Source organism: Nerophis ophidion, linkage group LG18, assembly GCF_033978795.1.
Source record: "Nerophis ophidion isolate RoL-2023_Sa linkage group LG18, RoL_Noph_v1.0, whole genome shotgun sequence".
Classification (NCBI taxonomy): domain Eukaryota; kingdom Metazoa; phylum Chordata; class Actinopteri; order Syngnathiformes; family Syngnathidae; genus Nerophis; species Nerophis ophidion.
Window position 1 is genome coordinate 30,377,852 of NC_084628.1, and position 27,452 is coordinate 30,405,303.

General features: G+C 41.2%; 1 protein-coding gene across 4 annotated transcripts in view; it reads right to left on the reverse strand.

Moving 5' to 3' along the window:
• LOC133537103 (glutamate receptor ionotropic, kainate 1) overlaps nt 1-27,452 on the reverse strand; it is a 132,154-nt gene that overhangs the window by 50,715 nt on the left and 53,987 nt on the right. For 3 of the 4 annotated variants that reach the window (XM_061877967.1, XM_061877966.1, XM_061877968.1), the window contains 2 exons: nt 4,049-4,216; nt 3,729-3,986 (listed from right to left, as the gene is read on the reverse strand). In XM_061877967.1, coding sequence (XP_061733951.1) covers nt 3,729-3,986; nt 4,049-4,216 — 426 coding nt within the window. Of the gene's footprint in view, nt 1-1,594; nt 2,120-3,728; nt 3,987-4,048; nt 4,217-27,452 lie in introns of those variants that run through there. The other variant, XM_061877970.1, reaches the window with a different exon arrangement.

Sequence of the window (27,452 nt, forward strand, 5' to 3'; positions counted from 1 at the left end):
TCCGCAGCTCAGCAGTACAGGCATAGCCGCAACCTCAGCCGACGGCTCCTCTCTGCAGACGACAGGCGACTGCCACCCAGCTGCATAGGAATGGCCTCCTCTAGCTCCTCTGCCGGGGCACCACAGTCAGAGAGGGGAAACGACGAAACTCGAGGCTTGGGTGTTGATCGTGCGGACCAGGTTGATGACTGCCATCTGGCGGACGGAGGATCCACCCCCCTCTGGGCATGTCGCTCTCGTAGGCGGTTGTCCAATCGGATGGCGAGCGAGATGAGCTCCTCGAGGGTCTGGGTCTCGTCGCGGGCAGCCAGCTCGTCTTGGATCCGGGAGCTAAGGCTAGCCAGGAATATTCCTTGTAAAGCTCTCTCCCCCCAGCCACTCTCCGCCGCCAGGATACGGAAGGATATTGAGTGGTCCGCCACAGAGGAGGACCCCTGGTGTGTAGCGAGGAGGCGGCTGCCTGCCTCTCATCCCCTCACGGGGTGATCAAAGACGCTGCGCAACTCAGCGGAAAATACGGGTAAGCTGGAACTAAGTCCGGGTTTACTCTCACACACCTCCATAGCCCAGCTCGCTGCTCTTCCAGCCAGTAAACTTAATACATATGCTACACGGGCGGAGTCTGTTGCGTATGGGTGAGGCTGTTGTGCAAAAACTAAAGAGCATTGATATAAAAAAAAGTCTGCAATGTCCAAAGTCCCCCCCATACCTGGGCGGATGTGGTATGCTGGGCTCCCGGGTACGAAAACCCGATGTCGAGGGCATAGAGTAAGAAGGAGCCTCCGGTTGAGCACCTTCAGAGTCTGGGAGCGGGTGAGGGACAAACATGCTTGTATGCATCTCCTGCACAAGTGTGGTCAGGTTTAACAAAGCTTGCTTGTGATCGCTTATGCGCTGGCCATGAGCTCTGAGGGCCAGCTGAATCTGATTCTCATCTGCGGGTTTCATAATGACTCGGCAATTCTGTCAAAATCTAATTTACAGTGGAACAGAGGAACCCAAGGATGCAGATGGAATTAAGAGTAAATAGTTCTTTACTTCAAAAAAGGTAAGTAAATCACAACAATGATCCGAAAACTTGAATGTAACAAAAGGCGACGGTGCGAATAAAGACAACACAAAAAGCATACCGTATTTCCTTGAATAGCTGCCGGAGCGCTAATTAATTTAAAACCTCTTCTCACTCCTGCGCTTATTCGAGGCATGCAGTAAAAAATTGAGTGTGATGTAAGGATAGCATCGTGAAAAGCAAATTTAATTAAAAAAAAACATTATTATGGTTATTATTTTCAGCACCGAAGGCCTGGAATAACCTACAATCGAATATTCAACTTCAAACCCTTGTTATATTAAATGAGTTTAAAGCTTCTGTGAAAGGATTGCAGTCTACCTTGTCCGTATGCACATATGTCATATGAGCAAGTTTTAATGTTGTAAATGTGATGTTTTATGTGTTGTTTACTGTTTTTAATGTAACCTTGCTGCTGCCCTCTTGGCCAGGTCTCTCTTGGAAAAGAGATCTTTGATCTCAATGGGATTTTACCAGGTTATAAAGGCTACCGGTAAATAAAAAATAAATGAAAAATGGTCTTACCTTGACTTATAAATGAAATCCATGCCATCTCCTTCTGATCAAAAGCATCGATAACTTGTTTATAGAAGAAGTATTCCTTATCTTTCTTCAGTTTTAAAAAGTCTCTCAGAAAACTGCTATCAGACCGCTGCTATCAGTTAGCTCGGGTGTGGGCGACTTCCCCTCTCGTTCTGCTCCGTGGGTAATCTCTTTATCCCAGGACCACCAAGAAAGGACATGGCTTGAGCAGTTTGACTTTGTTTATTTTTCAATAAAACCTCAGTCCAGGTCGCTCTTCCGCTCGCTCGCCGGTATCTTGGGCACGGCTGCTACAGTTGGCTGCTACAGCTAGCGTGCCCTGCCTGTCTGTCGGACCGTCGGCTCCACAGGTGGTACGTGTATATTAATAAAACATAGCTGCTTACTGTTCTTTTTGGCATATAGCTTGGACCTTAAATCCTACTGAATACCTCTTAATCTTCTTCCCTTTATGGGATTTCAAATTGTTGAAATAACCCTCCTCCATTTTGAAAATGATGACAGGGGAAGTGTAACTCGTGACGTCACGAGTTTGACCAGGCGGTAATACTAAGCATGCGCTAATTATTTTGCGAAGCGAGTTTGACCCGGCAGTAATTCAAGGCAGGCGCATATTACATGCCCGGCGGCAATTCAAGGAAATACGGTATCCCACATTTCACATCCGATTCGAACCGTTCCAACATCCACACACACCACTCACCCTGGACATTCAAGCCTGCATATTTCCAGGTTTTGAAAATTCCATGATTACCAGGAATTTCCCCCTTTTTGAAAAATTAGTGGGCAGTATAGAAACCTCTCCATATCCCACATTTCTTAACCGATTTCAACCGTTGCAACATCCACACACTCCACTTACCCTGGACATTCAAGCCACCAGGTTTCCTGGTTCCCAAAAATTTCCTGATTACCAGGAATTTCCCCCACTTAAAAATGAATAGGCATCATACAAACCTCTCCATATCCCACATTTCTCAACCGATTGGAACCGTTCCAAAATCCACACATTCCACTCACCTTGGACATTTAAGCTGGCATGTTTACGAAAATTCCCTGATTACTAGGAATTTACCCCTGTTGAAAATTAATAGGCAGTATAGAAACCTCTCCATATCCCTCATTTCTTAACCGATTTCAACCGTTCCAACATCCACACACTCCACCCTGGACATTCAAGCGTTTCAGTTCTGCTCATGCGCATCGGCGGTTCGGCAGCTTGCGCACATCGGGCATTCACACGCATTATCTACCGGAATTGCAAATGGCTTTAGTCTCCTTGTCCACTAACGGGGTATTGTTAGGTTGCAAGCATGTCAATTAAATCACTGGTTTGTTGTTCATTATTCCCACGCAGTAGTAGTAGTAGTATATTGTGTGTATTGTTTGCTGTGTGATGTTGCCATCACTTCATTTTAGTCTGGCGTTGCTTTTATTAGTAAAAAGTCACTTCCTGTATTGAGCTTGCTGTGCTTCCTATTGTCTTGTTGACATACGACCACATCCAAAGTAGCGTGCCACCTTACACTCACATCTCGTTAACGGCGTAAAGTAATTAGTTAAATTACTCGTTACTGTAATTCGGAACACCGGTCACATGTAGGAGTCTTGTTCACGAGTGGGGGAAGAGTGGATCGTGAGATCAACAGGCGGATCGGTGCGGCGTCTTCAGTAATGCGGACGTTGTACCGATCTGTTGTGCTGAAGAAGGAGCTGAGCCGGAAGGCAAAGCTCTCAATTTACCGGTCGATCTACGTTCCCATCCTCACCTATGGTCATGAGCTTTGGGTCATGACCGAAAGGATAAGATCACGGGTACAAGCGGCCGAAATGAGTTTCCTCACGGCGGGGCTCTCCCTTAGAGATAGGGTGAGTAGCTCTGTCAACCGGGAGGAACTCAAAGTAAAGCCACTGCTCCTCGGGATCCCCCGGGAAGAGCAAGACGAAGTGGCTGGGGAGAGGGAAGTCTGGGCTTCCCTGCTTAGGCTGCTACACCTGCGACCCGACCTCGGATAAGCGGAAGAAGATGGATGGATCACATGTATTCGTGAATTGATTGAACAAATTCAATATCGTATCCTCCCGTTTTTGGGAGACCGCCATCTTTGTGACTCACCCGTGGCGTCCTCGTAGACCACGGTGACCATTTTCCACTTGTAGTACTGCACTATGTCCAACACCGCTCGACTCAAGGAGGTGTACTCTGGGTAGAGGTTGATGTAGAAGCTGTCCCTGTTGTCCACCGACGGATGCTTCCAGCGGGTCTGGATGTGGGGGACCTCCAGGGCGTTGCAGATGGACTGGACGGCGCTCACCGACGAGCTGTGCGAGGGCCCGAACACGGCCCCCACACCCAGCGCCAACTGGTCGCAGGCTGAAAAGGGCCAAAGGGTTTGAACGACGGAACGCGATCGAGAACGCCAAATGATCCTTCACCTCTCCTGGACGCCTCGAAGCTGTCAAACAGGTTTATTCTCTGGATGTCGTAAGTCAACGTGGTGTTTGGCATTAAGGTCCGGTTCCGGTTGATGTTGGTCACTGCAAATTTAAAGGCCAGCTCCTCCACACCGATTGGCTCGTTCTCCAGCGTCTCGAAGATGCCACCTGTGGAAAGACCACAAAACAAAATAGGAAAACTCTCAATAGTACGACCCCTTCCAGGTTAACCATATTTTCCCAACTGTAGAATGCACCTGTACAGGCCACACCCACTAAATTCTAGAAGAAAAAAAAAAGTTTTCCCCTATATTAGCCGCACCGGACTATAAGACGCAGATATACAGTGGGGCAAAAAAGTATTTAGTCAACCACCGTTTGTGCAAGTTCTCCCACTTAAAATGATGACAGAGGTCTGTAATTTTCATCATAGGTATGAAAAAAAATCCAGGAATTCACATTGTAGAAATTTTAAATAATTTATTTGTAAATTATGGTGGAAAATAAGTATTTGGTCAACCATTCAAAGCTCTGACTGATGGAAGGAGGTTTTGGCTCAAAATCTCACGATACATGGCCCCATTCATTCTTTCCTTAATACGGATCATTCCTCCTGTCCCCTTAGCAGAAAAACAGCCCCGAAGCATGATGTTTCCACCCCCATGCTTCACAGTAGGTCTGGTGTTCTTGGGATGCAACTCAGTATTCTTATTCCTCCAAACACGACAAGTTGAGTTTATACCAAAAAGTTCTAATTTGGTTTCATCTGACCACATGACATTCTCCAAATCCTCTGCTGTATAATCCATGTATCCATTTTGGTATAAACTCAACTCATCGTGTTTGGAGGAAGAAGAATACTGAGTTGCATCCCAAGAACACCATACCTACTGTGAATCATGGAGGTGTAAACATCATGCTTTGGAGCTGTTTTTCTGCCAAGGGGACAGGACGATTGATCCGTGTTAAGGAAAGAATGAATGGGGCCTTGTATCGTGAGATTTTGAGCCAAAACCTCCTTCCTTCCATCAGTGAGAGCTTTGAATGGTTGACCAAATACTTATTTTCCACCATAATTTACAAATAAATTCTTTAAAATTCCTACAATGTGAATTCCTGGATTTTCTTTTCACATTCTGTCTCTCACAGTTGAAGTGTACCTACGATGAAAATTACTGACCTCTGTCATCATTTTAAGTGGTAGAACTTGCACAATCGGTGGCTGACTAAATACTTTTTTGCCCCACTGTATATGTTGTGAAATAAGTTATTTACACAGAAATGTTTATTTACATACCTTAGTTGTAAAACTGCAGTAAAACGGCTGATCAAACAAAACAGAAGTCATGGACCCACTAGCTCCGCAAGCTAGCTCTCCAATCAGCTAAATAGACTCAATAACTCCACGGTGACGTTTTGGTGAATTTACTGAGGAATTTGTGAAAGTGAAACAATACAAAAAGAATGTTATTGTAAGTGAAAAATACTAACATAGACACTCGTAAATGTGTTAGCATTTTAGCGAACGATGCCAGCTTCATTACATTATGATAGTACGTACAAATATGCATGAAAACACTCCTACAGACATCACGCATGGGTCGCTTTAGTCAGTAAGAATTGTTTTAGTTGTATTGTAAAACTTAGAGATGTAGCTTGGAGCGGTGAATGAAGAATCCGTACGAAAAAAGGACGCCATAGCGTAAACAATAACGCACCTTTTCATTCTGTCTGCTTGTTTTTTTTTAACTATTCAAATTTTAGCCTTCAGCTAAATAATCCATAAATTAGACGCACCGTTTTATAAGCCACAGTGTTCAAAGTGTAGGTAAATAATAGCGGCTCATAGTCCGGAATTTGCGGTAGTATTTAAACTACTTGAAAACCTACAATGAAATAATAGTAGAAGGAATTTGTTCATTGCCTGTTGCGTTAGCCAGCAAGGGATTATTTTCCCTCCATTTGGCTGACTAAGGAGGACTCAGAGGTGGTCTTCATGCGGTGTGATTAACACAGACATCATTTGTCACGAGCTACCAGACTGTAGAGAAAGCCATGGAGGAGAATGTGTGTGCGCGCTAAGCATGCATGTTAGGTTAAGTTTCAGTTTCAATTACTTCCCTTTTATGATAGTCACGCTAGGTTCAGGACTTTTTCCCTAATAGTAAAACGTGTGGCAATCAGGTGACTTGTTGTTGTGAAGGTTGCCAAAAATTCAGGTGTGACTCGACATTTGGCAACCGCAGCTATCAGGTACATACTGACTTATTACTCTGCTCTCTTTTGTCATCTTGTCTTGTCCTCAAAACACCAGTTGTGCATCCAAGTTATCAAACAGACTGTTTACAGATGTGTGATAGTGGCACTACACTTTATAATTGTGACACTACAATGTATGACAGTCACACTGCACTTTATGATAGTCACACTACACTTTATAATATAATATAATTTAGGACAGTCACACTTTATAATATTGACACGACACTTTATAATATTTACACTTTATCATATCGACACTACACTTTATGATAACCACTCTACACTTTAGGATAGTCACACTACACTTTATTATAGTGACATTACACTTCATAATATTGACACTACACTTTATGATATTCACGCTACACTTTATGACAGTGACACTACACTTTATGATATTGACACTACACTTTATAATAGTGGCACTACATTTTATGATTTTGACAATACAATTTCTAATAGTTACACTACCCTTTATGATGTTACACTACATAATATTGACACTACCCTTTATGATGTTACACTACATAATATTGACACTACACTTTATGATAATCACACTACACTTTATGATAGTCACACTACACTTTATAATGTTGACAATGCACTTTTTAAAATTGACATTACACTTTATGATTTTACACTACACTTTATAATATTGACACTACACTTTTTAAAACTTTATGATAGTCACGCTACACTTTATGATAGTCACACCTTATAATATTGACACTACACTTTATAATATTTACACTTTATAATATTGACACTATACTTTATGATAACCACGCTACACTTTATGATAATCACACTACACTTTATGATAGTGACACTACACTTCATAATATTGACACTACACTTTATGACCGTCATGCTACACTTTATGATAGTCACACTACACTTTATGATAGTGACACTACATTTTATAATATTGATGCTACACGTTATAATAGTGACACTACAATTTATGATTGTGACACTACAATTTCTAATAGTTACACTAAACATTATGATAGTCACATTTTATAATATTGACACTACACTTTATGATATTCACACTGCATTTTATGATAGTCACACTACACTTTATAATATTGACACTACACTTTATAAAATTGACAATACACTTTATAATATTGACACAACACTTTTTGATGTCACACTACACTTTATCATATTGACACTACACTTATGATAGTCACACTACACTTAATACCATGACACCACGATTTATTACGCTCACACTTTATGATATTGACACTCCACTTTATGATAATTACACTTTATAATACCGACATTAAACTTTATGACAACCACGCTACACTTTAGGATAGTCACACTACACTTAATAATAGTGACACTACATTTCATAATATTGACACTACACTTTATGATAGTCACACTACACTTTATGATAGTGACACTACATTTTATAATATTGATGCTACACGTTATAATAGTGACACTACAATTTATGATTGTGACACTACAATTCCTAATAGTTACACTACACTTTATGATAGTCACATTTTATAATATTGACACTACATTTTATGATAATCACACTGCACTTTATGATAGCCACACTACACTTTATAATATTGACACTACACTTTACAATAGTAACACTTTATAATATTGACACAACACTTTTTGATGTCACACTACACTTTATCATATTGACACTACACTTTATGATAGTCACACTACACTTAATACCGTGACACCACAATTTATTACACTCACACTTTATAATATTGTCAATCCACTTTATGATGATTACACTTTATAATACCGACATTAAACTTTATGACAACCACGCTACACTTTAGGATAGTCACATTACACTTAATAATAGTGACACTACATTTCATAATATTGACACTACACTTTATGATAGTCATACTACACTTTATGATAGTCACACTACACTTTATGATAGTGACACTACATTTTATAATATTTACACTACACGTTATAATAGTGACACTACACTTTATGATTGTGACACTACAATTTCTAATAGTTAAACTACACTTTATGATAGTCACACTTTATAATATTGACACTACACTATATGATAATCACACTTCACTTTATGATAGTCACACTACACTTTATAATATTGACACTATACTTGATAAAATTGACATTACACTTTATAATATTGACACAACACTTTTTGATGTCATACTACACTTTATCATATTGACACTACTCTTTTTAAAATTGAAACTACACTTTATAATAGTCACACTTTGTAATATTTACACTAATAAATATATATAAATAAATGGGTTGTACTTGTATAACGCTTTTCTACCTTCAAGGTACTCAAAGCGCTTTGACACTACTTCCACATTCACCCATTCACACACACATTCACACACTGATGGAGGGAGCTGCCATGCAAGGCCCTAACCAGCACCCATCAGGAGCAAGGGTGAAGTGTCTTGCTCAGGACACAACGGACGTGACGAGGTTGGTACTAGGTGGGGATTGAACCAGGGACCCTCGGGTTGCGCACGGCCACTCTTCCACTGCGCCACGTCGTCCCACTTTATGATGTCACACTACACTTTTTGATAGTCACACTACACTTAATACTGTGACCCCAGAATTTCTGACAATCACACTTTATAATATTGGCACTACACTTTGTGATAATTACACTTTATAATACCGACATTAAACTTTATGACAACTACGCTACACTTTAGGATAGTCACAGTACACTTAATGATAGTGACACTACACTTCATAATATTGACACTACACTTTATGATTGTCACACTACACTTTATGACAGTCACACTACACTTTATGATAGTGACATTACACTTCATAATATTGACACTACAGTTTATGATAGTCATGCTACACTTTCTAATAGTGACACAACACTTTATGATTGTGACACTACAATTTCTAATAGTTACACTACACTTTAGGATAATCACACCACATTTTGTGATAGTCACACTACACTTTATCATATTGACACTACACTTTATAAAATTGACACTACACCATAATAATCACACTTCATAATATTGACACAACACTTTTTGATGTCACATTACACTTTATTATATTGACACTACACTTTATAATAGTCACACTTTATAATATATACACTACACTCTATGATAATCACACTGCATTTTATGATAGTCACACTACACTTTATCATATTAACACTACACTTTATGATAATTACACTTTATAATATCTGTCATGATCCGCTACCCAGGTCATATGTTTTGTGGACACTTTATCATATTAACACTACACTTTATGATAATTACACTTTATAATATCTGTCATGATCCACTACCCAGGTCATATGTTTTGTGGAATTTTGAGTTGTTTCGTGCACTCCCTTGTTTTTTTCTGTCACCATGGTTGCTTATTTGTTTCACTTGCTCCTTGTTTCCGGACTCACACCTGTTTGTTGATTACCATCCTTATTTACAATTGTGATCAAAATTATTCAACCCCCCACACAATTTTGGTGTTTTAGCAAGTTGGACATTTATTCTGTATTTTGTTTATAGTCATATCAAATAAAGATGTGTCAAATAGACAAATGCAACTTAAATTGTAACACTGTATTTTACAAAATACCAAAAAAGGACATTTTTCTTAATATCTCATTGACAAAATGATTCAACCCCCTAGTTACATGCATCTTTAGTACTTAGTAGAACACCCTTTGGCAGTAATTACATCCTTCAAACGTGATACATAACCGGAGACAAGCTTCTTGCAACCATCTACAGGTATTTTAGCCCATTCTTCTTGGGCAAAGGCCTCCAGTTCATTCATATTCTTGGGCTTGCGTGCTGCAACTGCTTTCTTCAAGTCCCACCACAGGTTTTCTATAGGATTTAGGTCTGGCGACTGTGAAGGCCACTCCAGAGTCTTCCAGCCCTTCTTCTGCAACCACTCTGATGTTGATTTGGAGGTATGCTTGGGATCGTTGTCCTGTTGGAAGGTCCAACGTCTCCCAAGCCTCAGCTTCGTCACTGACTTCATGACATTTGCAGCTAATATATCCTGGTAGGAAATAGAATTCATAATGCCTTGAACGCGCTGGAGATTCCCGGTACCTGAGGCAGAGAAACAGCCCCAGAGCATGATTGACCCCTCACCATGCTTAACAGTAGGCAAGGTGTTCTTCTCTTTGTAAGCTTCATTTTTTTCTCCTCATGACATAACGTTGATTCATAGGCCCAAAGAGTTCCACTTTTGTCTCATCACTCCATAGAACAGTTTGGAGGAGCGCCACCTGCATCACGATGCCCCGTAGTTGTTACAATATCAACACTACACTTTATGATAACCACACTACACTTTATGATAGTGACACTACACTTCATAATATTGACACTACAATTTGTGATAGTCATGTTACACTTTATGATAGTCACACTACACTTTATAGTAGTGACACTACACTTTATAATTGTGACACTACAATGTATGACAGTCACACCGCACTTTATGATAGTCACACTACACTTTATAATGTAATATGATTTAGGACAGTCACACTTTATAATATTGACACTACACTTTATAATATTTACACTATTATATCGACACTGCACTATATGATAACCACTCTACACTTTAGGATAGTCACACTACACTTTATGATAGTGACATTATACTTTATAATATTGACACTACACTTTATGATAGTCACGCTACACTTTATGAAAGAGACACTACACTTTATACTATTGACACTACACTTCATAATAGTGACACTACATTTTATGATTTTGACACTACAATTTCTAATAGTTACACTACACTTTATGATGTTACACTACACTTTATAATATTGACACTACACTTTATGATAATCACACTACACTTTATGATGTCACACTACATTTTATAATATTGACGCTACACGCTATAATAGTGACACTACAATTTATGATTGTGACACTACAATTTCTAATAGTTACACTACACTTTATGATAGTCACATTTTATAATATTGACACTACACTTTATGATAATCACACTGCACTTTATGATAGTGACACTACATTTTGTAATATTGACGCTACACGCTATAATAGTGACACTACAATTTATGATTGTGACACTACAATTTCTAATAGTTACACTACACTTTATGATAGTCACATTTGATAATATCGATTCTACACTTTATGATAATCACACTGCACTTTATGATAGTCACACTACACTTTATAACATTGACACTACACTTTATAAAATTGACAACACACTTTATAATAGTCACACTTTATAATATTGACACAACACTTTTTGATGTCACACTACACTTTATCATATTGAAACTACACTTTATGATAGTCACACTACACTTAATACCGTGACACCAGAATTTCTGACAATCACACTTTATAATATTGACACTACACTTTGTGATAATTGCACTTTATAATACCGACATTAAACTTTATGACAATCACGCTACACTTTAGGATAATCACAGTACACTTAATGATAGTGACACTACACTTCATAATATTGACACTACAATTTGTGATAGTCACGTTACACTTTATGATGGTCACACTACACTTTATAATAGTGACACTACACTTTATGATTGTGACATTACAATTTTCTAGTAGTTACACTACACTTTAAGAGAGTCACACTTTATAATATTGACACTACACTTTATGATATTTACACTTTATAATATCAACACTACACTTTATGATACCCACGCCACACTTTATGATAGTCACACTACACTTTACAATAGTCACACTTTAGAATATTGACACAACACTTTTTGATGTAACACTACACTTCATCATATTGACACTACTCTTTTTAAAACTGAAACTACACTTTATAATAGTCACACTTTATAATATTGACACTACACTTTATGATGTCACACTACAGTTTATCATATTGACACTACACTTTATGAAAGTCACACTACACTTAATACCGTGACACCAGAATTTCTGACAATCACACCTTATAATATTGACACTACACTTTGTGGTAATCACACTTTATAATACCGACATTAAACTTCATGACAACCACGCTCCACTTTAGGATAGTCACACTACAATTAATGATGGTGACACTACACTTCATAATATTGACACTACAATTTGTGAGAGTCACGTTACACTTTATGATAGTCACACTACACTTTATAATAGTGACACTACACTTTATGATTGTGCCATTACAATTTTCTAGTTGTTACACTACACTTTATGAGAGTCACACTTTATAATATTGACACTACATTTTATGATATTTACACTTTATAATATCAACACTACACTTTATGATAGCCACACTACACTTTATGATAGTGACATTACACTTCATAATATTGACACTTCACTTTATGATAGTCACGCTACTCTTTATGATAGTCACACTACACTTTATGATAGTGATACTACACTTTATGATTGTGAAATTACAATTTTCTAATAGTTACACTACACATTATGAGAGCCACACTTTATAATATTGACACTACACTTTATGATAGAACCATTACACTTTACAATATTGACACTACACTTTAAGATAGTAACACTTTATAATATTGAAACTGCACTTTATGATAGTCACATTACACTTTATGATAGTCACACTTTATAATATTTAACACTACATTTTATGATAGTCACACTACACTTTTTGATAGTGACACTACACTAAATAATATTGACACTACACTTCAAGATAGTGACACCACACTTTATGATACTGCCACTAGACTTTATGATAGTGTCTACGTGTGTGTTTGTGTCAACGTGTGTGTGTTTGTGGTTGCGTGTCTACGTGTGTGTGTTTGTGGTTGCGTGTCTACGTGTGTGTGTTTGTGTTTGCGTGTCTATGTGTGTGTGTTTGTGTTTCAACATGGGTGTTTGTGTGTCTACGTGTGTGTTTGTGTTTTTCGTGTTTATGTGTGTGTGTTTGTGTTTGCGTGTCTATGTGTGTGTGTTTCTACATGTGTGTTTGCGTGTCTATGTGTGTGCGTGTGTGTGCGCGTGTCTATGTGTGTGTGTGTTTGTGTTTGCGTGTCTACGTGTGTGCGTGTGTGTGCGCGTGTCTACGTGTATGGTTGTGTTTGTACGTGTGTGTTTGTGTTTGCGTGTCTATGTGTGTGTTTACGTGTCTGTGTGTGTTTGGTTGCGTGTCTACGTGTGTGTTTGTGCGTCTGTGTGTGTTTGTGTTTGCGTGTCTACCTTTGTGTTTGCGTGTCTACGTGTGTGTTTGTGTTTGCATGTCTACATGTGTGCATGTGTACGTATGTTTGTGTTTGCGTGTCTACGTGTGTGTTTGCGTGTGTTTGTGTTTGCGCGTCTACGTGTGTGTTTGTGTGTCTATGTATGTGTTTGTGTTAGCGTGTCTACGTGTGCGTGTGTGTGCGTGTGTGCGTGTATGTCCGCGTGTCTACGTGTTTGTCTTTGCGTGTCTACGTGTGTGTTCGCTTGTTTATGTGTGTTTGTGTTTGCGTGTCTATGTGTGTGTTTGTGTGTCTACGTTTGTGTTTGTCTTTGGGTGTCTACGTGTGTGTTTGCGTGTCTGTGTGGGTTTGTTTGTTTGACTACATGTGTGTGTTTGTGTTTGCTTGTCTATATGTGCGCGTGTCTATGTGTGTGTGTTTGCGTGTCTACGTGTGTGTTTGTGTGTCTATGGGTGTGTTTGTGTGTCTATGTGTGTGTTTGTGTTTGCGTGTCTACGTGTGTGTTTGCGTGTCTGTGTGTGTGAGTTTGTGTTTGCGTGTCAACGTGTGTGTTTGCGTGTCTATGTGTGTGCATGTGTGTGCACGTGTCTACGTGTCTTTGTGTTTGCGTGTGTACGTGTTTGTGTTTCCGTGTCTACGTGTGTGTTTAAGCGTCTATGTGTGAGTTTGAGTGTCTATGTGTGTGCGTGTGTGAGCGCGTGTCTAGGCGTGTTTGTGTTTGCGTGTCTACGTGTTTGTGTTTGCGTGTCTACGTGTGTGTTTGTGTGTCTATGTGTGTGCGTGTGTGTGCGCATCTCTACGTGTGTGTGTTTGCGTGTGTACGTGTGTGTTTGTGTGGCTGCGTGTGTGTGCGCATGTCTACGTGTGAGTGTTTGCGTTTGCGTGTCTACATGTGTTCCCGTGTCTGTGTGTGTTTGCGTGTCTATGTGTGTGTTTGTGTTTGTGTATCAATGCGTGTGTTTGTGTGTTTACGTGTGTGTTTGTGTTTGCGTGTCTACGTGTGTGTTCGCGGATCTTTGTGTGTTTGTTTGGGTGTCTACGTGTGTGTTGTGTGTCTGTGTGAGTTTGTGTTTGCGTGTCTACGTGTGTGTGTTTGCTCGTCTATGTGTGAGTTTGCGTGTCTACGTGTGTGTGTTTGCTCGTCTATGTGTGAGTTTGCGTGTCTACGTGTGTGCGTGTTTGCGTGTCTAGGTGTTCGTGTTTGCGTGTCTACGTGTTCGTGTGTGCGTGTCTACGTGTGTGTTTGCGTGTCTATGTGTGTGTGTTTGCTCGTCTATGTGTGAGTTTGCGTGTCTACGTGTGTGCGTGTTTGCGTGTCTACGTGTTCGTGTTTGCGTGTCTACGTGTTTGTGTGTGCGTGTCTACGTGTGTGTTTGCGTGTCTATGTGTGTGTTTGTGTGTCTATGTGTGTGTTTGTGTTTGCGTGTCTACGTGTGTGTGTTTGCTCGTCTATGTGTGAGTTTGCGTGTCTATGTGTGTGCGTGTGTGAGCGCGTGTCTACGCGTGTTCGTGTTTGTGTGTCTACGTGTTTGTGTGTGCGTGTCTAGGTGTGTGTTTGCGTGTCTATGTAAGTGTTTGTGTGTCTATGTGTGTTTGTGTGTCTACGCGTGTGCGTGTGTGTGCGTGTGTCTCTGTGTGTGTGTTTGTGTGTCTACGTGTGTGTTCGTGTGTCTGTGTGTGTTTGCGTGTCTATGTGTGTGTTTGTGTTTGCGTGTCTATGCGTGTGTTTGCGTGTCTATGTGTGAGTTTGCATGTCTACGTGTGTGCGTGTGTGAGCGCGTGTCTACGCGTTTTCGTGTTTGCGTGTCTACGTGTTCGTGTTTGCGTGTCTACGTGTTTGTGTGTGCGTGTCTACGTGTGTGTTTGCGTGTCTATGTGTGTGTTTGTGTGTCTACGTGTGTGTGTTTGCTCGTCTATGTGTGAGTTTGCGTGTCTATGTGTGTGCGTGTGTGAGCGCGTGTCTACGCGTGTTCATGTTTGTGTGTTTGTGTGTGCATGTCTAGGTGTGTGTTTGCGTGTCTATGTATGTGTTTGTGTGTCTATGTGTGTGTTTGTGTGTCTACGCGTGTGCGTGTGTGTGCGCGTGTCTCTGTGTGTGTGTTTGTGTGTCTACGTGTGTGTTCGTGTGTCTGTGTGTGTTTGCGTGTCTATGTGTGTGTTTGTGTTTGCGTGTCTATGCGTGTTTTTGTGTGTCTATGTGTGAGTTTGCGTGTCTACGTGTGTGCGTGTGTGAGCGCGTGTCCACGCGTTTTCGTGTTTGCGTGTCTACGTGTTTGTGTGTGCGTGTCTAGGTTTGTGTTTGCGTGTCTATGTGTGTGTTTGTGTGTCTATGTGTGTGTTTGTGTGTCTACGCGTGTGCGTGTGTGTGCGCGTGTCTCTGTGTGTGTGTTTGTGTGTCTACGTGTGTGTTCGTGTGTCTGTGTGTGTTTGCGTGTCTATGTGTGTGTTTGTGTTTGCGTGTCTATGCGTGTTTTTGTGTGTCTATGTGTGAGTTTGCGTGTCTACGTGTGTGCGTGTGTGAGCGCGTGTCCACGCGTTTTCGTGTTTGCGTGTCTACGTGTTTGTGTGTGCGTGTCTACGTGTGTGTTTGCGTGTCTGTGTGTGTTTGCGTGTCTACGTGTGTGTTTGCGTGTCTGTGTGTGTTTGTGTGTCAATGTGTGTGTTTGTGTTTGCGTGTCTACGTGTGTGTGTTTGCTCGTCTATGTGTGAGTTTGCGTGTCTACGTGTTTGCGTGTGTGAGCGCGCGTCTACGCGTGTTCGTGTTTGCGTGTCTACGTGTTTGTGTGTGCGTGTCTAGGTTTGTGTTTGCGTGTCTATGTGTGTGTTTGTGTGTCTACGTGTGTGTTTGTGTGTCTACGCGTGTGCGTGTGTGTGCGCGTGTCTCTGTGTGTGTGTTTGTGTTTGCGTGTCTACGTGTGTGTTCGTGTGTCTGTGTGTTTGCGTGTCTATGTGTGTGTTTGTGTTTGCGTGTCTACGCGTGTGTTTGAGCGTCTATGTGTGAGTTTGCGTGTCTACGTGTGTGCGTGTGTGAGCGCGTGTCTACGCGTGTTCGTGTTTGCGTGTCTATGTGTTTCTGTTTGCGTGTCAATGTGTGTGTTTGCATGTGTACGTGTGTGTTTGTGTTTGCGTTTCAACGTGTGTGGTTGTGTGTCTACGTGTGTGCGTATAACTACGTGTGTGAGTTTGGTTTTGCGTGTCAATGTGTGTGTTCGCGTGTCTGTGTGTGTTTGCATGTCTATGTGTGTGTTTGTGTTTGCGTGTATACGTGTGTGTTTGTGTGTCTACGTTTGTGTTTGCGTGTCAACGTGTGTGTTTGTGTGTCTACGTGTGTCCGTATAACTATGTGTGTGTTTGGTTTTGCTTGTCAATGTGTGTGTTCGCGTGTCTGTGTGTGTTTGCATGTCTATGTGTGTGTTTGTTTGCGTGTCTACGTGTGTGTTTGCGTGTCTACGTTTGTGTTTGCGTGCCTATGTGTGTGTTTGTGTTTGCGTGTCTACATGTGTGTTTGTGTGTCTACGTGTGTGTGTTTGTGTTTGCGTGTTGACGTGTGTGCGTGTGTGTGCTCCTGCGTCACATGCATACAAAAACTATATAAACATGGATACATATGTACTGTATGTTGATATATACATATATATAAGAACATGTATATATGTTTATGTAAATATACAAAGATGTATGTATGGATGTTTGTAAATACGTATATATAAACATGTGTATATACATACTTACATAAACATGCACATGTACGTATATTTACATTCAGTCCTCTTTTGGCTCGCAGGTGAAATTGTTTTAGCTTAATGCGACCCCCAAGTCAAAAAGTTAGCACACCCGTGTACTGTAAAAGGTATCAGCAGTGGTTCTCTGTGACTATTACATCATGTGGCCCACTTGTCCTTAAAGCACATCATTCCAGTATGAAACTGGATTTAATCCTATTGGAGAAAACCTCTGCCCTATTTACACGGCTTAAATTCCTCCTCTGTCGCCACCCCAGCTTCTTGGAAAAAGGGTCTTATGAATCGCCACACTTCCTGGTCATGTACACACACATATATGTATATATATATATATATATATATATATATATATATATATATATGTATGTGTGTGAGTATATATATATATATATATATACACACACATACATACATATGTATGTGTGTGTGTATATATATATGTATATATACACACACATACATACATATGTATGTGTGTGTGTATATATATATATATATATATATATGTATATATATATGCATTTTTTCTGCAGCTTGCCCCTTTTGGGGTCGCGGGGGGTTGCTGGAGCCTATCTCAGCTACAATCGGGCGGATGGCGACAAGTCGCCACCTCATCGGATATATATATATATATATATATATATATATATATATATATATATATATATATATATATATATATACACACACACATTATTTATTGTACTAAAACCTGTTGTGCGAAGGGATGGCTACTGTTTACATTTAAACCGATATGGTACCGATTCGTGGTGTCTTGGAATTGATACTGGGACCCCAGAGAACCAGTTTTTTGGTATTTTTGTGTGTGTTCATGTGTTAATAATTGTTTTTATTTCGGAGTAACGTCAAATTTTTTGATAACGTTTATCACTTAGCTGACGTTGATAACCCAGCTGTCCTGTTGTATTTTCTTTTCCTACATCCATCCATCCATTTTCTACCGCTTATTCACTCTTTTCTTACCAGTCATTTTATATTTGTATTTCTTATTGGATATATACTATCTTAACATAATGAGAGGTGTGCAATTTAATTTCCATTTTACCTTGGTGTGTTGCTGTCGTCAGACAGTAGTCTTTGCCAGTAAGTTGAATGTGGCAGTCTTTTGTTGAGTCCTACAAAGTGTTTGTACTGTAAGTATTGTACTTAATACACATCGTCTGTTTTAGTGTAACATGCATTTTAGCTAGTTTTCACAAACCAACTGGAAGGTGTTGAAATGGCCAGGTAAAATCACTCACGCTAACCATGTATATGGCATATCCAGTGTAAGTTAGCATCGAGCTAGCACATTGACGCTACGAGTCTATCGCGCATCATCCAAGGGTGAGTAGATATATATTTCAGTATCCATGTTCGTCATGTTGACCTTCGCCAACAGATCGAGACTTTTGATTTATTCTCAATTTGTTCGGGAACCGTTTTTTTATTTTGTATTTTGTATTTATTTTTATAGGCTCAGTCCGCACACCCGATGGGCAACTGGACTAGAAAAGTCAGAGTTGAAGGACATTTAGCAGCATTTGCATTTTAATGTTTTTTTTTTTTTATAGAATAAAAATATACATGTTTACATACAAACTTTAAAAAAGCATGTATTTTTAACATTTGTATTTGTTTTTTATTTATTTATTTTTTATTTGGATTCACTCTTCAGGCTCATTCGTCTAAAGATACTTCAAGCGTACACTAACCAGGTGTATATATATCACTTATTACTTTTATTATTTTAGTACTTTTATTTATACTTTTTATAAACAATAAATGTCTTTTTATAATTTGTATTTTTTAAATCTACACATTCTTTTAGAGGGGAGATAACGTTCAAATGAGTGATGTCACTCATGGAAATATGGCGCCGATGAGGGGTTTTAAAAAAAAATCACTTTTCAAAAGAACCGTTTTGTAACGGTTCTTAATTGATACAAATAAAATGTAAATTGTATTTTTCATTTTTAATCTCTATAGCCACTCAGACAAATATATATAGCAGATGTGGATGATTTATATCTGCTTTGCAGATTTACTTTAGAAAAGAGAAGTCTCCTGATGCCTTATTTGTTTTTGACTTTATTAAATGTTTGGCTAGAATTTTACATTTGTATTAAACAAAAACAATTTTTTAAAAGAAATATAGAAATGATCACAGCTGTTTATCTATTTTATGGAGGAATGTAGTTAATCATAGAACTGGCACCTAATGTTGTAAGAAAAAAAAAAATGATTTATTTTTAGTTAAGAATCGTTTTGAAACTAATCGTTACCCACAAGAATCGAATCGAATCATGTAGTGCCATCAAATGTTCCATCAGCATACTGATGGAATATTTACAAAAAAAATATGATTATAGTTTATGTTTCAGGATAATTCCCACCAATACATGTAAAAACCCCAAAAGCAGAGAAGTTGTCAGGTTGTTTAAATGGTAAATAAAAAGAGAATACAATGATTTGCAAATCCTTTTCAACTTATATTCAATTGAATAGACTGCAAAGACAAGATATTTAATGTTCACACTGAGATTTTTTTTTTTGTCATGAATTTAGAATTTAACGGCAGCCAAAAAGTTGTCACAGGGACATTTTTACCACTGTGTTACATGACCTTTCCTTTTAACAACACTCAGTAAACGTTTCGGAACTGAAGACGTACAGCTTAACTTGTTCAACAGTCTCCCTTCTGCTTTTTCAGGCTTCATATTGCACCACACATTTTCAATGGGAGACAGGTCTGATATATAGGCAGGTCAGTCTAGTACCCACTCTTTTACTGTGAATTTCAACATTGTCTTGCTGAAATAAGCAGGGGCGTCCATGATAATGTTGCTTGGATGGCAACAATGTTGCTCCAAAACCTGTATGTACCTTTCAGCATTAATGGTGCCTTCACAGACGTGTAATTAACCCATGCCTTGGGCACTAATACACCCCCATACCATCACAGATGCTGGCTTTTACACTTTGCGCTTAGAACAGTCCGGGTGGTTCTTTTCCTCTTTGTTCCGGATGACACAACGTCCACAGTTTCCAAAACAATTTGAAATGTGGACTCGCCAGACCACAAAACACTTTTCCACTTTGCATCAGTCAATCTTAGATGAGCTCGGTCTCAGTGAAGCTGGCGGCGTTTCTGGGTGTTGTTGATAAATGGCTTTGGCTTTGCATAGAAGAGTTTTTTAACTTGCACTTCCAGATTTAGCGACCAACTGTAGTTACTGACAGTGGATTTCTGGAGTGTTCCTGGGCCCATGGGGTGATATCCTTTACACATAGATGTTACTTTTTGATGGATTACCACTTGAGGAATTGCTACTTACGGGCAGTGATTTCTCCAGACTCTCTGAACTCTTTAATGATATTACAGAGCGTAGATAGTGAAATCCCTAAATTCCTTGCTTTAGAAATGCAGTTCTTAAACATTTTCCTCAGGCATTTGTTGACAAAGTGGTGACCCTTGCCCGATCCTTGTTTGTGAATGACTGAGCATTTCATTGAAGCTGCTTTTATACCCAATCATGGCACCCACCTGTTCCCAATTAGCCTGTTCACCTGTGGGATGTTCCAAATAAGTCTTTGATGAGCATTCCTCAACTTTATCAGTCTTTTTTGCTGCTTGTGCCAGCTTTTTTGAAACATGTTGCAGGCATCAAATTCCAAATGAGCTAATATTTGCAAAACTTAACGTTTTGGAGTCCGAACGTTAAATATCTTGTCTTTGTAGTTTCTTCAATTGAATATAAGTTGAAAAGGATTTGCAAATCATTGTATTCTGTTTTTATTTACCATTTACACAACATGCCAACTTCATTGCTTTTGTTGTTTGTAAATGAAATGATCCTGATTTCTTGTCACAGAACTAGTGAGCTTTGCCTTCATCACAAACTATAATAACCAAGCAGTCTTTGGAACGACTCTTTGGAAAGAATGACTCCTAAAATATCCATCCATCCATCCATCCATTTTCTACCGCTTATTCCCTTTGGAGTCGAGGGGGGTGCTGGTGCCTATCTCAGCTACAATCGGGCGGAAGGCGGGGTACACCCTGGACAAGTCGCCACCTCATCGCAGGGCCCTCCCAAAATATCTAAATACAAGTACACGTACATGTCTAATACATCTGGCAATAGTTGGACCGTGGGATGGTTCCTTGGAGGTCCACCATGTACCGTTAGACTCCAGACAGGACACGAAACACCAGAAGAAAACTCCAGCAACAAAGGCGAGAGAAGTTTGAAAATATGATCCTTGACGTTTTTGTCAAGCCATTTGTGACGCTTGTGTTGAGATGTGGATTGTCTAAGAGGTTTTTCTCTGGCGGCATCAGCGCCTCTGCAGAGTCCACACTGAGAGGGCCTTATCTGTTCTGCTCCTGACTCTGGCACCTGGCAACATGACTTCACAAAATTCTTAAACCTGTAACCTGGCAACCTGACTTCACAAACTTCCTGATTCTGTCACCTGGCAACGTAACTTCATATACTTCCTGATTCTGTCACCTGGCAATGTGACTTCACAAACTTCCTGATTCTGTTACCTGGCAACGTAACTTCATATACTTCCTGATTCTGTCACCTGGCAATGTGACTTTACATACTTCTTGATTCTGTCACCTGGCAACGTGACTTCACAAACTTCCTGATTCTGTCAGCTGGCAACGGGACTTCACATACTTCTTGATTCTGTCACCTGGCAACATGACTTCACAAACCCCCCAAACCTGTCACCCGGTAACGTGACATCACATACTTCTTGATTCTGTCACCTGGCAACATGACTTCACAAACCCCCCAAACCTGTCACCCGGTAACGTGACTTCACATACTTCTTAATTCTGTCACCTGGCAACATGACTTCACACACCCATCAAACCTGTCACCTGGCAACGTGACTTCACGTACTTCCTGATTCTGTCACCTGGCAACAAGACTTCACATACTTCCTGATTCTGTCACCTGGCAACGTGACTTCCCACACTTCCTGATTCTGTCACCTAGCTGGCAACGTGACTTCACATACTTCTTGATTCTGTCACCTGGCAACATGACTTCACACACCCATCAAACCTGTCACCTGGTAACATGACTTCACATACTTCTTAATTCTGTCACCTGGCAACATGACTTCACATACTTCTTGATTCTGTCACCTGGCAACATGACTTCACACACCCATCAAACCTGTCACCTGGCAACGTGACTTCACATACGTCCTGATTCTGTCACGTAGCTGGCAACGTGACTTCACCTACTTCTTGATTCTGTCACCTGGCAACATGACTTCACACACCCATCAAACCTGTCACCTGGCAACATGACTTCACATACTTCCTGAGTCTGTCACCTGGCAATGTGACTTCACATACGCCCTGATTCTGTCACCTAGCTGGCAACGTGACTTCACATACTTCTTGATTCTGTCACCTGGCAACATGACTTCACAAACCCCCCAAACCTGTCACCTGGTAACATGACTTCACATACTTCTTAATTCTGTCACCTGGCAACATGACTTCACATACTTCTTGATTCTGTCACCTGGCAACATGACTTCACACACCCATCAAACCTGTCACCTGGCAACGTGACTTCACTTACGTCCTGATTCTGTCACGTAGCTGGCAACGTGACTTCACCTACTTCTTGATTCTGTCACCTGGCAACATGACTTCACAAACCCCGCCAAACCTGTCACCTGGTAACGTGACTTCACATACTTCTTGATTCTGTCACCTAGCAACATGACTTCACACACCCATCAAACCTGTCACCTGGCAACATGACTTCACATACTTCCTGAGTCTGTCACCTGGCAACATGACTTCACATACGTCCTGATTCTGTCACCTAGCTGGCAACGTGACTTCACCAACTTCTTGATTCTGTCACCTGGCAACATGACTTCACAAACCCCCCCAAACCTGTCACCTGGTAACGTGACTTCACATGCTTCCTGATTCTGTCACCTGGCAACGTGACTTCCCACACTTCCTGATTCTGTCACCTAGCTGGCAACGTGACTTCACATACTTCTTGATTCTGTCACCTGGCAACATGACTTCACACACCCATCAAACCTGTCACCTGGCAACATGACTTCACATACTTCCTGAGTCTGTCACCTGGCAACATGACTTCACATACGTCCTGATTCTGTCACCTAGCTGGCAACGTGACTTCACCTACTTCTTGATTCTGTCACCTGGCAACATGACTTCACAAACCCCCCCAAACCTGTCACCTGGTAACGTGACTTCACATACTTCCTGATTCTGTCACCTGGCAACGTGACTTCCCACACTTCCTGATTCTGTCACCTAGCTGGCAACGTGACTTCACATACTTCTTGATTCTGTCACCTGCCAACATGACTTCACACACCCATCAAACCTGTCACCTGGCAACATGACTTCACATACTTCCTGAGTCTGTCACCTGGCAATGTGACTTCACATACGTCCTGATTCTGTCACCTGGCAACGTGACTTCACATACTTCTTGATTCTGTCACCTGGCAACATGACTTCACAAACCCCCCAAACCTGTCACCTGGTAACATGACTTCACATACTTCTTAATTCTGTCACCTGGCAACATGACTTCACATACTTCTTGATTCTGTCACCTGGCAACATGACTTCACACACCCATCAAACCTGTCACCTGGCAACGTGACTTCACATACGTCCTGATTCTGTCACGTAGCTGGCAACGTGACTTCACCTACTTCTTGATTCTGTCACCTGGCAACATGACTTCACAAACCCCGCCAAACCTGTCACCTGGTAACATGACTTCACATACTTCTTAATTCTGTCACCTGGCAACATGACTTCACATACTTCTTGATTCTGTCACCTGGCAACATGACTTCACACACCCATCAAACCTGTCACCTGGCAACGTGACTTCACTTACGTCCTGATTCTGTCACGTAGCTGGCAACGTGACTTCACCTACTTCTTGATTCTGTCACCTGGCAACATGACTTCACAAACCCCGCCAAACCTGTCACCTGGTAACGTGACTTCACATACTTCTTGATTCTGTCACCTGGCAACATGACTTCACACACCCATCAAACCTGTCACCTGGCAACATGACTTCACATACTTCCTGACTCTGTCACCTGGCAACATGACTTCACATACGTCCTGATTCTGTCACCTAGCTGGCAACGTGACTTCACCAACTTCTTGATTCTGTCACCTGGCAACATGACTTCACAAACCCCCCCAAACCTGTCACCTGGTAACGTGACTTCACATGCTTCCTGATTCTGTCACCTGGCAACGTGACTTCCCACACTTCCTGATTCTGTCACCTAGCTGGCAACGTGACTTCACATACTTCTTGATTCTGTCACCTGGCAACATGACTTCACACACCCATCAAACCTGTCACCTGGCAACATGACTTCACATACTTCCTGAGTCTGTCACCTGGCAACATGACTTCACATACGTCCTGATTCTGTCACCTAGCTGGCAACGTGACTTCACCTACTTGTTGATTCTGTCACCTGGCAACATGACTTCACAAACCCCCCCAAACCTGTCACCTGGTAACATGACTTCACATACTTCCTGATTCTGTCACCTGGCAACGTGACTTCCCACACTTCCTGATTCTGTCACCTAGCTGGCAACGTGACTTCACATACTTCTTGATTCTGTCACCTGCCAACATGACTTCACACACCCATCAAACCTGTCACCTGGCAACATGACTTCACATACTTCCTGAGTCTGTCACCTGGCAATGTGACTTCACAAACCCCTCAAACCTGTCACCTGGTAACATGACTTCACATACTTCCTGATTCTGTCACCTGGCAACGTGACTTCCCACACTTCCTGATTCTGTCACCTAGCTGGCAACGTGACTTCACATACTTCTTGATTCTGTCACCTGGCAACATGACTTCACACACCCATCAAACCTGTCACCTGGCAACATGACTTCACATACTTCCTGAGTCTGTCACCTGGCAACATGACTTCACATACGTCCTGATTCTGTCACCTAGCTGGCAACGTGACTTCACATACTTCTTGATTCTGTCACCTGGCATCATGACTTCACAAACCCCCCAAACCTGTCACCTGGTAATATGACTTCACATACTTCTTAATTCTGTCACCTGGCAACATGACTTCACATACTTCTTGATTCTGTCACCTGGCAACATGACTTCACACACCCATCAAACCTGTCACCTGGCAACGTGACTTCACATACGTCCTGATTCTGTCACGTAGCTGGCAACGTGACTTCACCTACTTCTTGATTCTGTCACCTGGCAACATGACTTCACAAACCCCGCCAAACCTGTCACCTGGTAACGTGACTTCACATACTTCTTGATTCTGTCACCTGGCAACAGGACTTCACACACCTATCAAACCTGTCACCTGGCAACATGACTTCACATACTTCCTGAGTCTGTCACCTGGCAACATGACTTCACATACACATACTTCCTGATTCGGTCACCTGGCTGGCAACGTGACTTCACATACTTCTTAATTCTGTCACCTGGCAACATGACTTCACACACCCATCAAACCTGTCACCTGGCAACGTGACTTCACATACTTCCTGGTTCTGTCACCTGGCAACGTGACTTCACATACTTCCTGATTCTGTCACCTGGCAACGTGACTTCACATACACATACTTCCTGATTCGGTCACCTGGCTGGCAACGTGACTTCACATACTTCCTGATTCTGTCACCTGGCAACGTGACTTCACATACTTCCTGATTCTGTCACCTGGCAACGTGACTTCACATACTTCCTGATTCTGTCACCTAGCTGGCAACGTGACTTCATATACTTCTTGATTCTGTCACCTGGCAACGTCACTTCACAAACCCCCAAACCTGTCACCTGGCAACGTGACTTCACATACTTCCTGATTCTGTCACCTGGCAACATGACTTCAGAAACACATACTTCATGATTCTGTCACCTGGCAACATGACTTCACATACTTACTGATATTGTCCCCTGGCCACGTGACTTCACATACTTCCTGATTCAGCCACCTGGCAACGTGACTTCACAAACACCTACTTCCTTATTCTGTCACCTGGCAACGTGACTTCCCAAACACATACTTCCTGATTCTGTCACCTGGCAACGTGACTTCACAAACACATATTTCCTGATTCTGTCACTTGGCAACGTAACTTCACAAACACATACTTCCTAATTCTGTCACCTGGCAACGTGACTTCACATAATTCCTGATTCTGTCACCTAGCTGGCAACGTGACTTCATATAATTCTTGATTCTGTCACCTAGCAACGTCACTTCACATACTTCCTGATTTTGTCACCTGGCAACGTGACTTCAGAAACACATACTTTATGATTCTGTCACCTGGCAACATGACTTCACATACTTACTGATTTTGTCAACTGGCAACGTGACTTCACATACTTCCTGATTCAGTCACCTGGCAACGTGACTTCACAAACACCTACTTCCTTATTCTGTCACCTGGCAACGTGACTTCCCAAACACATACTTCCTGATTCTGTCACCTGGGAACGTGACTTCACATACACATACTTCCTGATTCTGTCACCTGGCAACGTGACTTCACATACACATACTTCCTGATTCTGTCACCTGGCGACGTGACTTCACAAACACATACTTCCTGATTCTGTCACCTGGCAACGTGACTTCACAAAAACTTGCTTCCTGATTCTGTCACCTGGCGACGTGACTTCACATACACATACTTCCTGATTCTGTCACCTGGCAACGTGACTTCCCAAACACATACTTCCTGATTCTGTCACCTGGCGACGTGACTTCACAAACACATACTTCCTGATTCTGTCACCTGGCAACGTGACTTCACAAACACATACTTCCTGATTCTGTCACCTGGCGACGTGACTTCACAAACGCATACTTCCTGATTCTGTCACCTGGCAACGTGACTTCACATACTTCCTGATTTTGTCACTTGGCAACGTGATTTCACATACTTCATGATTCAGTCACCTGGGAACGTGACTTCACAAACACCTACTTCCTTATTCTGTCACCTGGCAACGTGACTTTCCAAACACATACTTCCTGATTCAGTCACCTGGCAACGTGACTTCACAA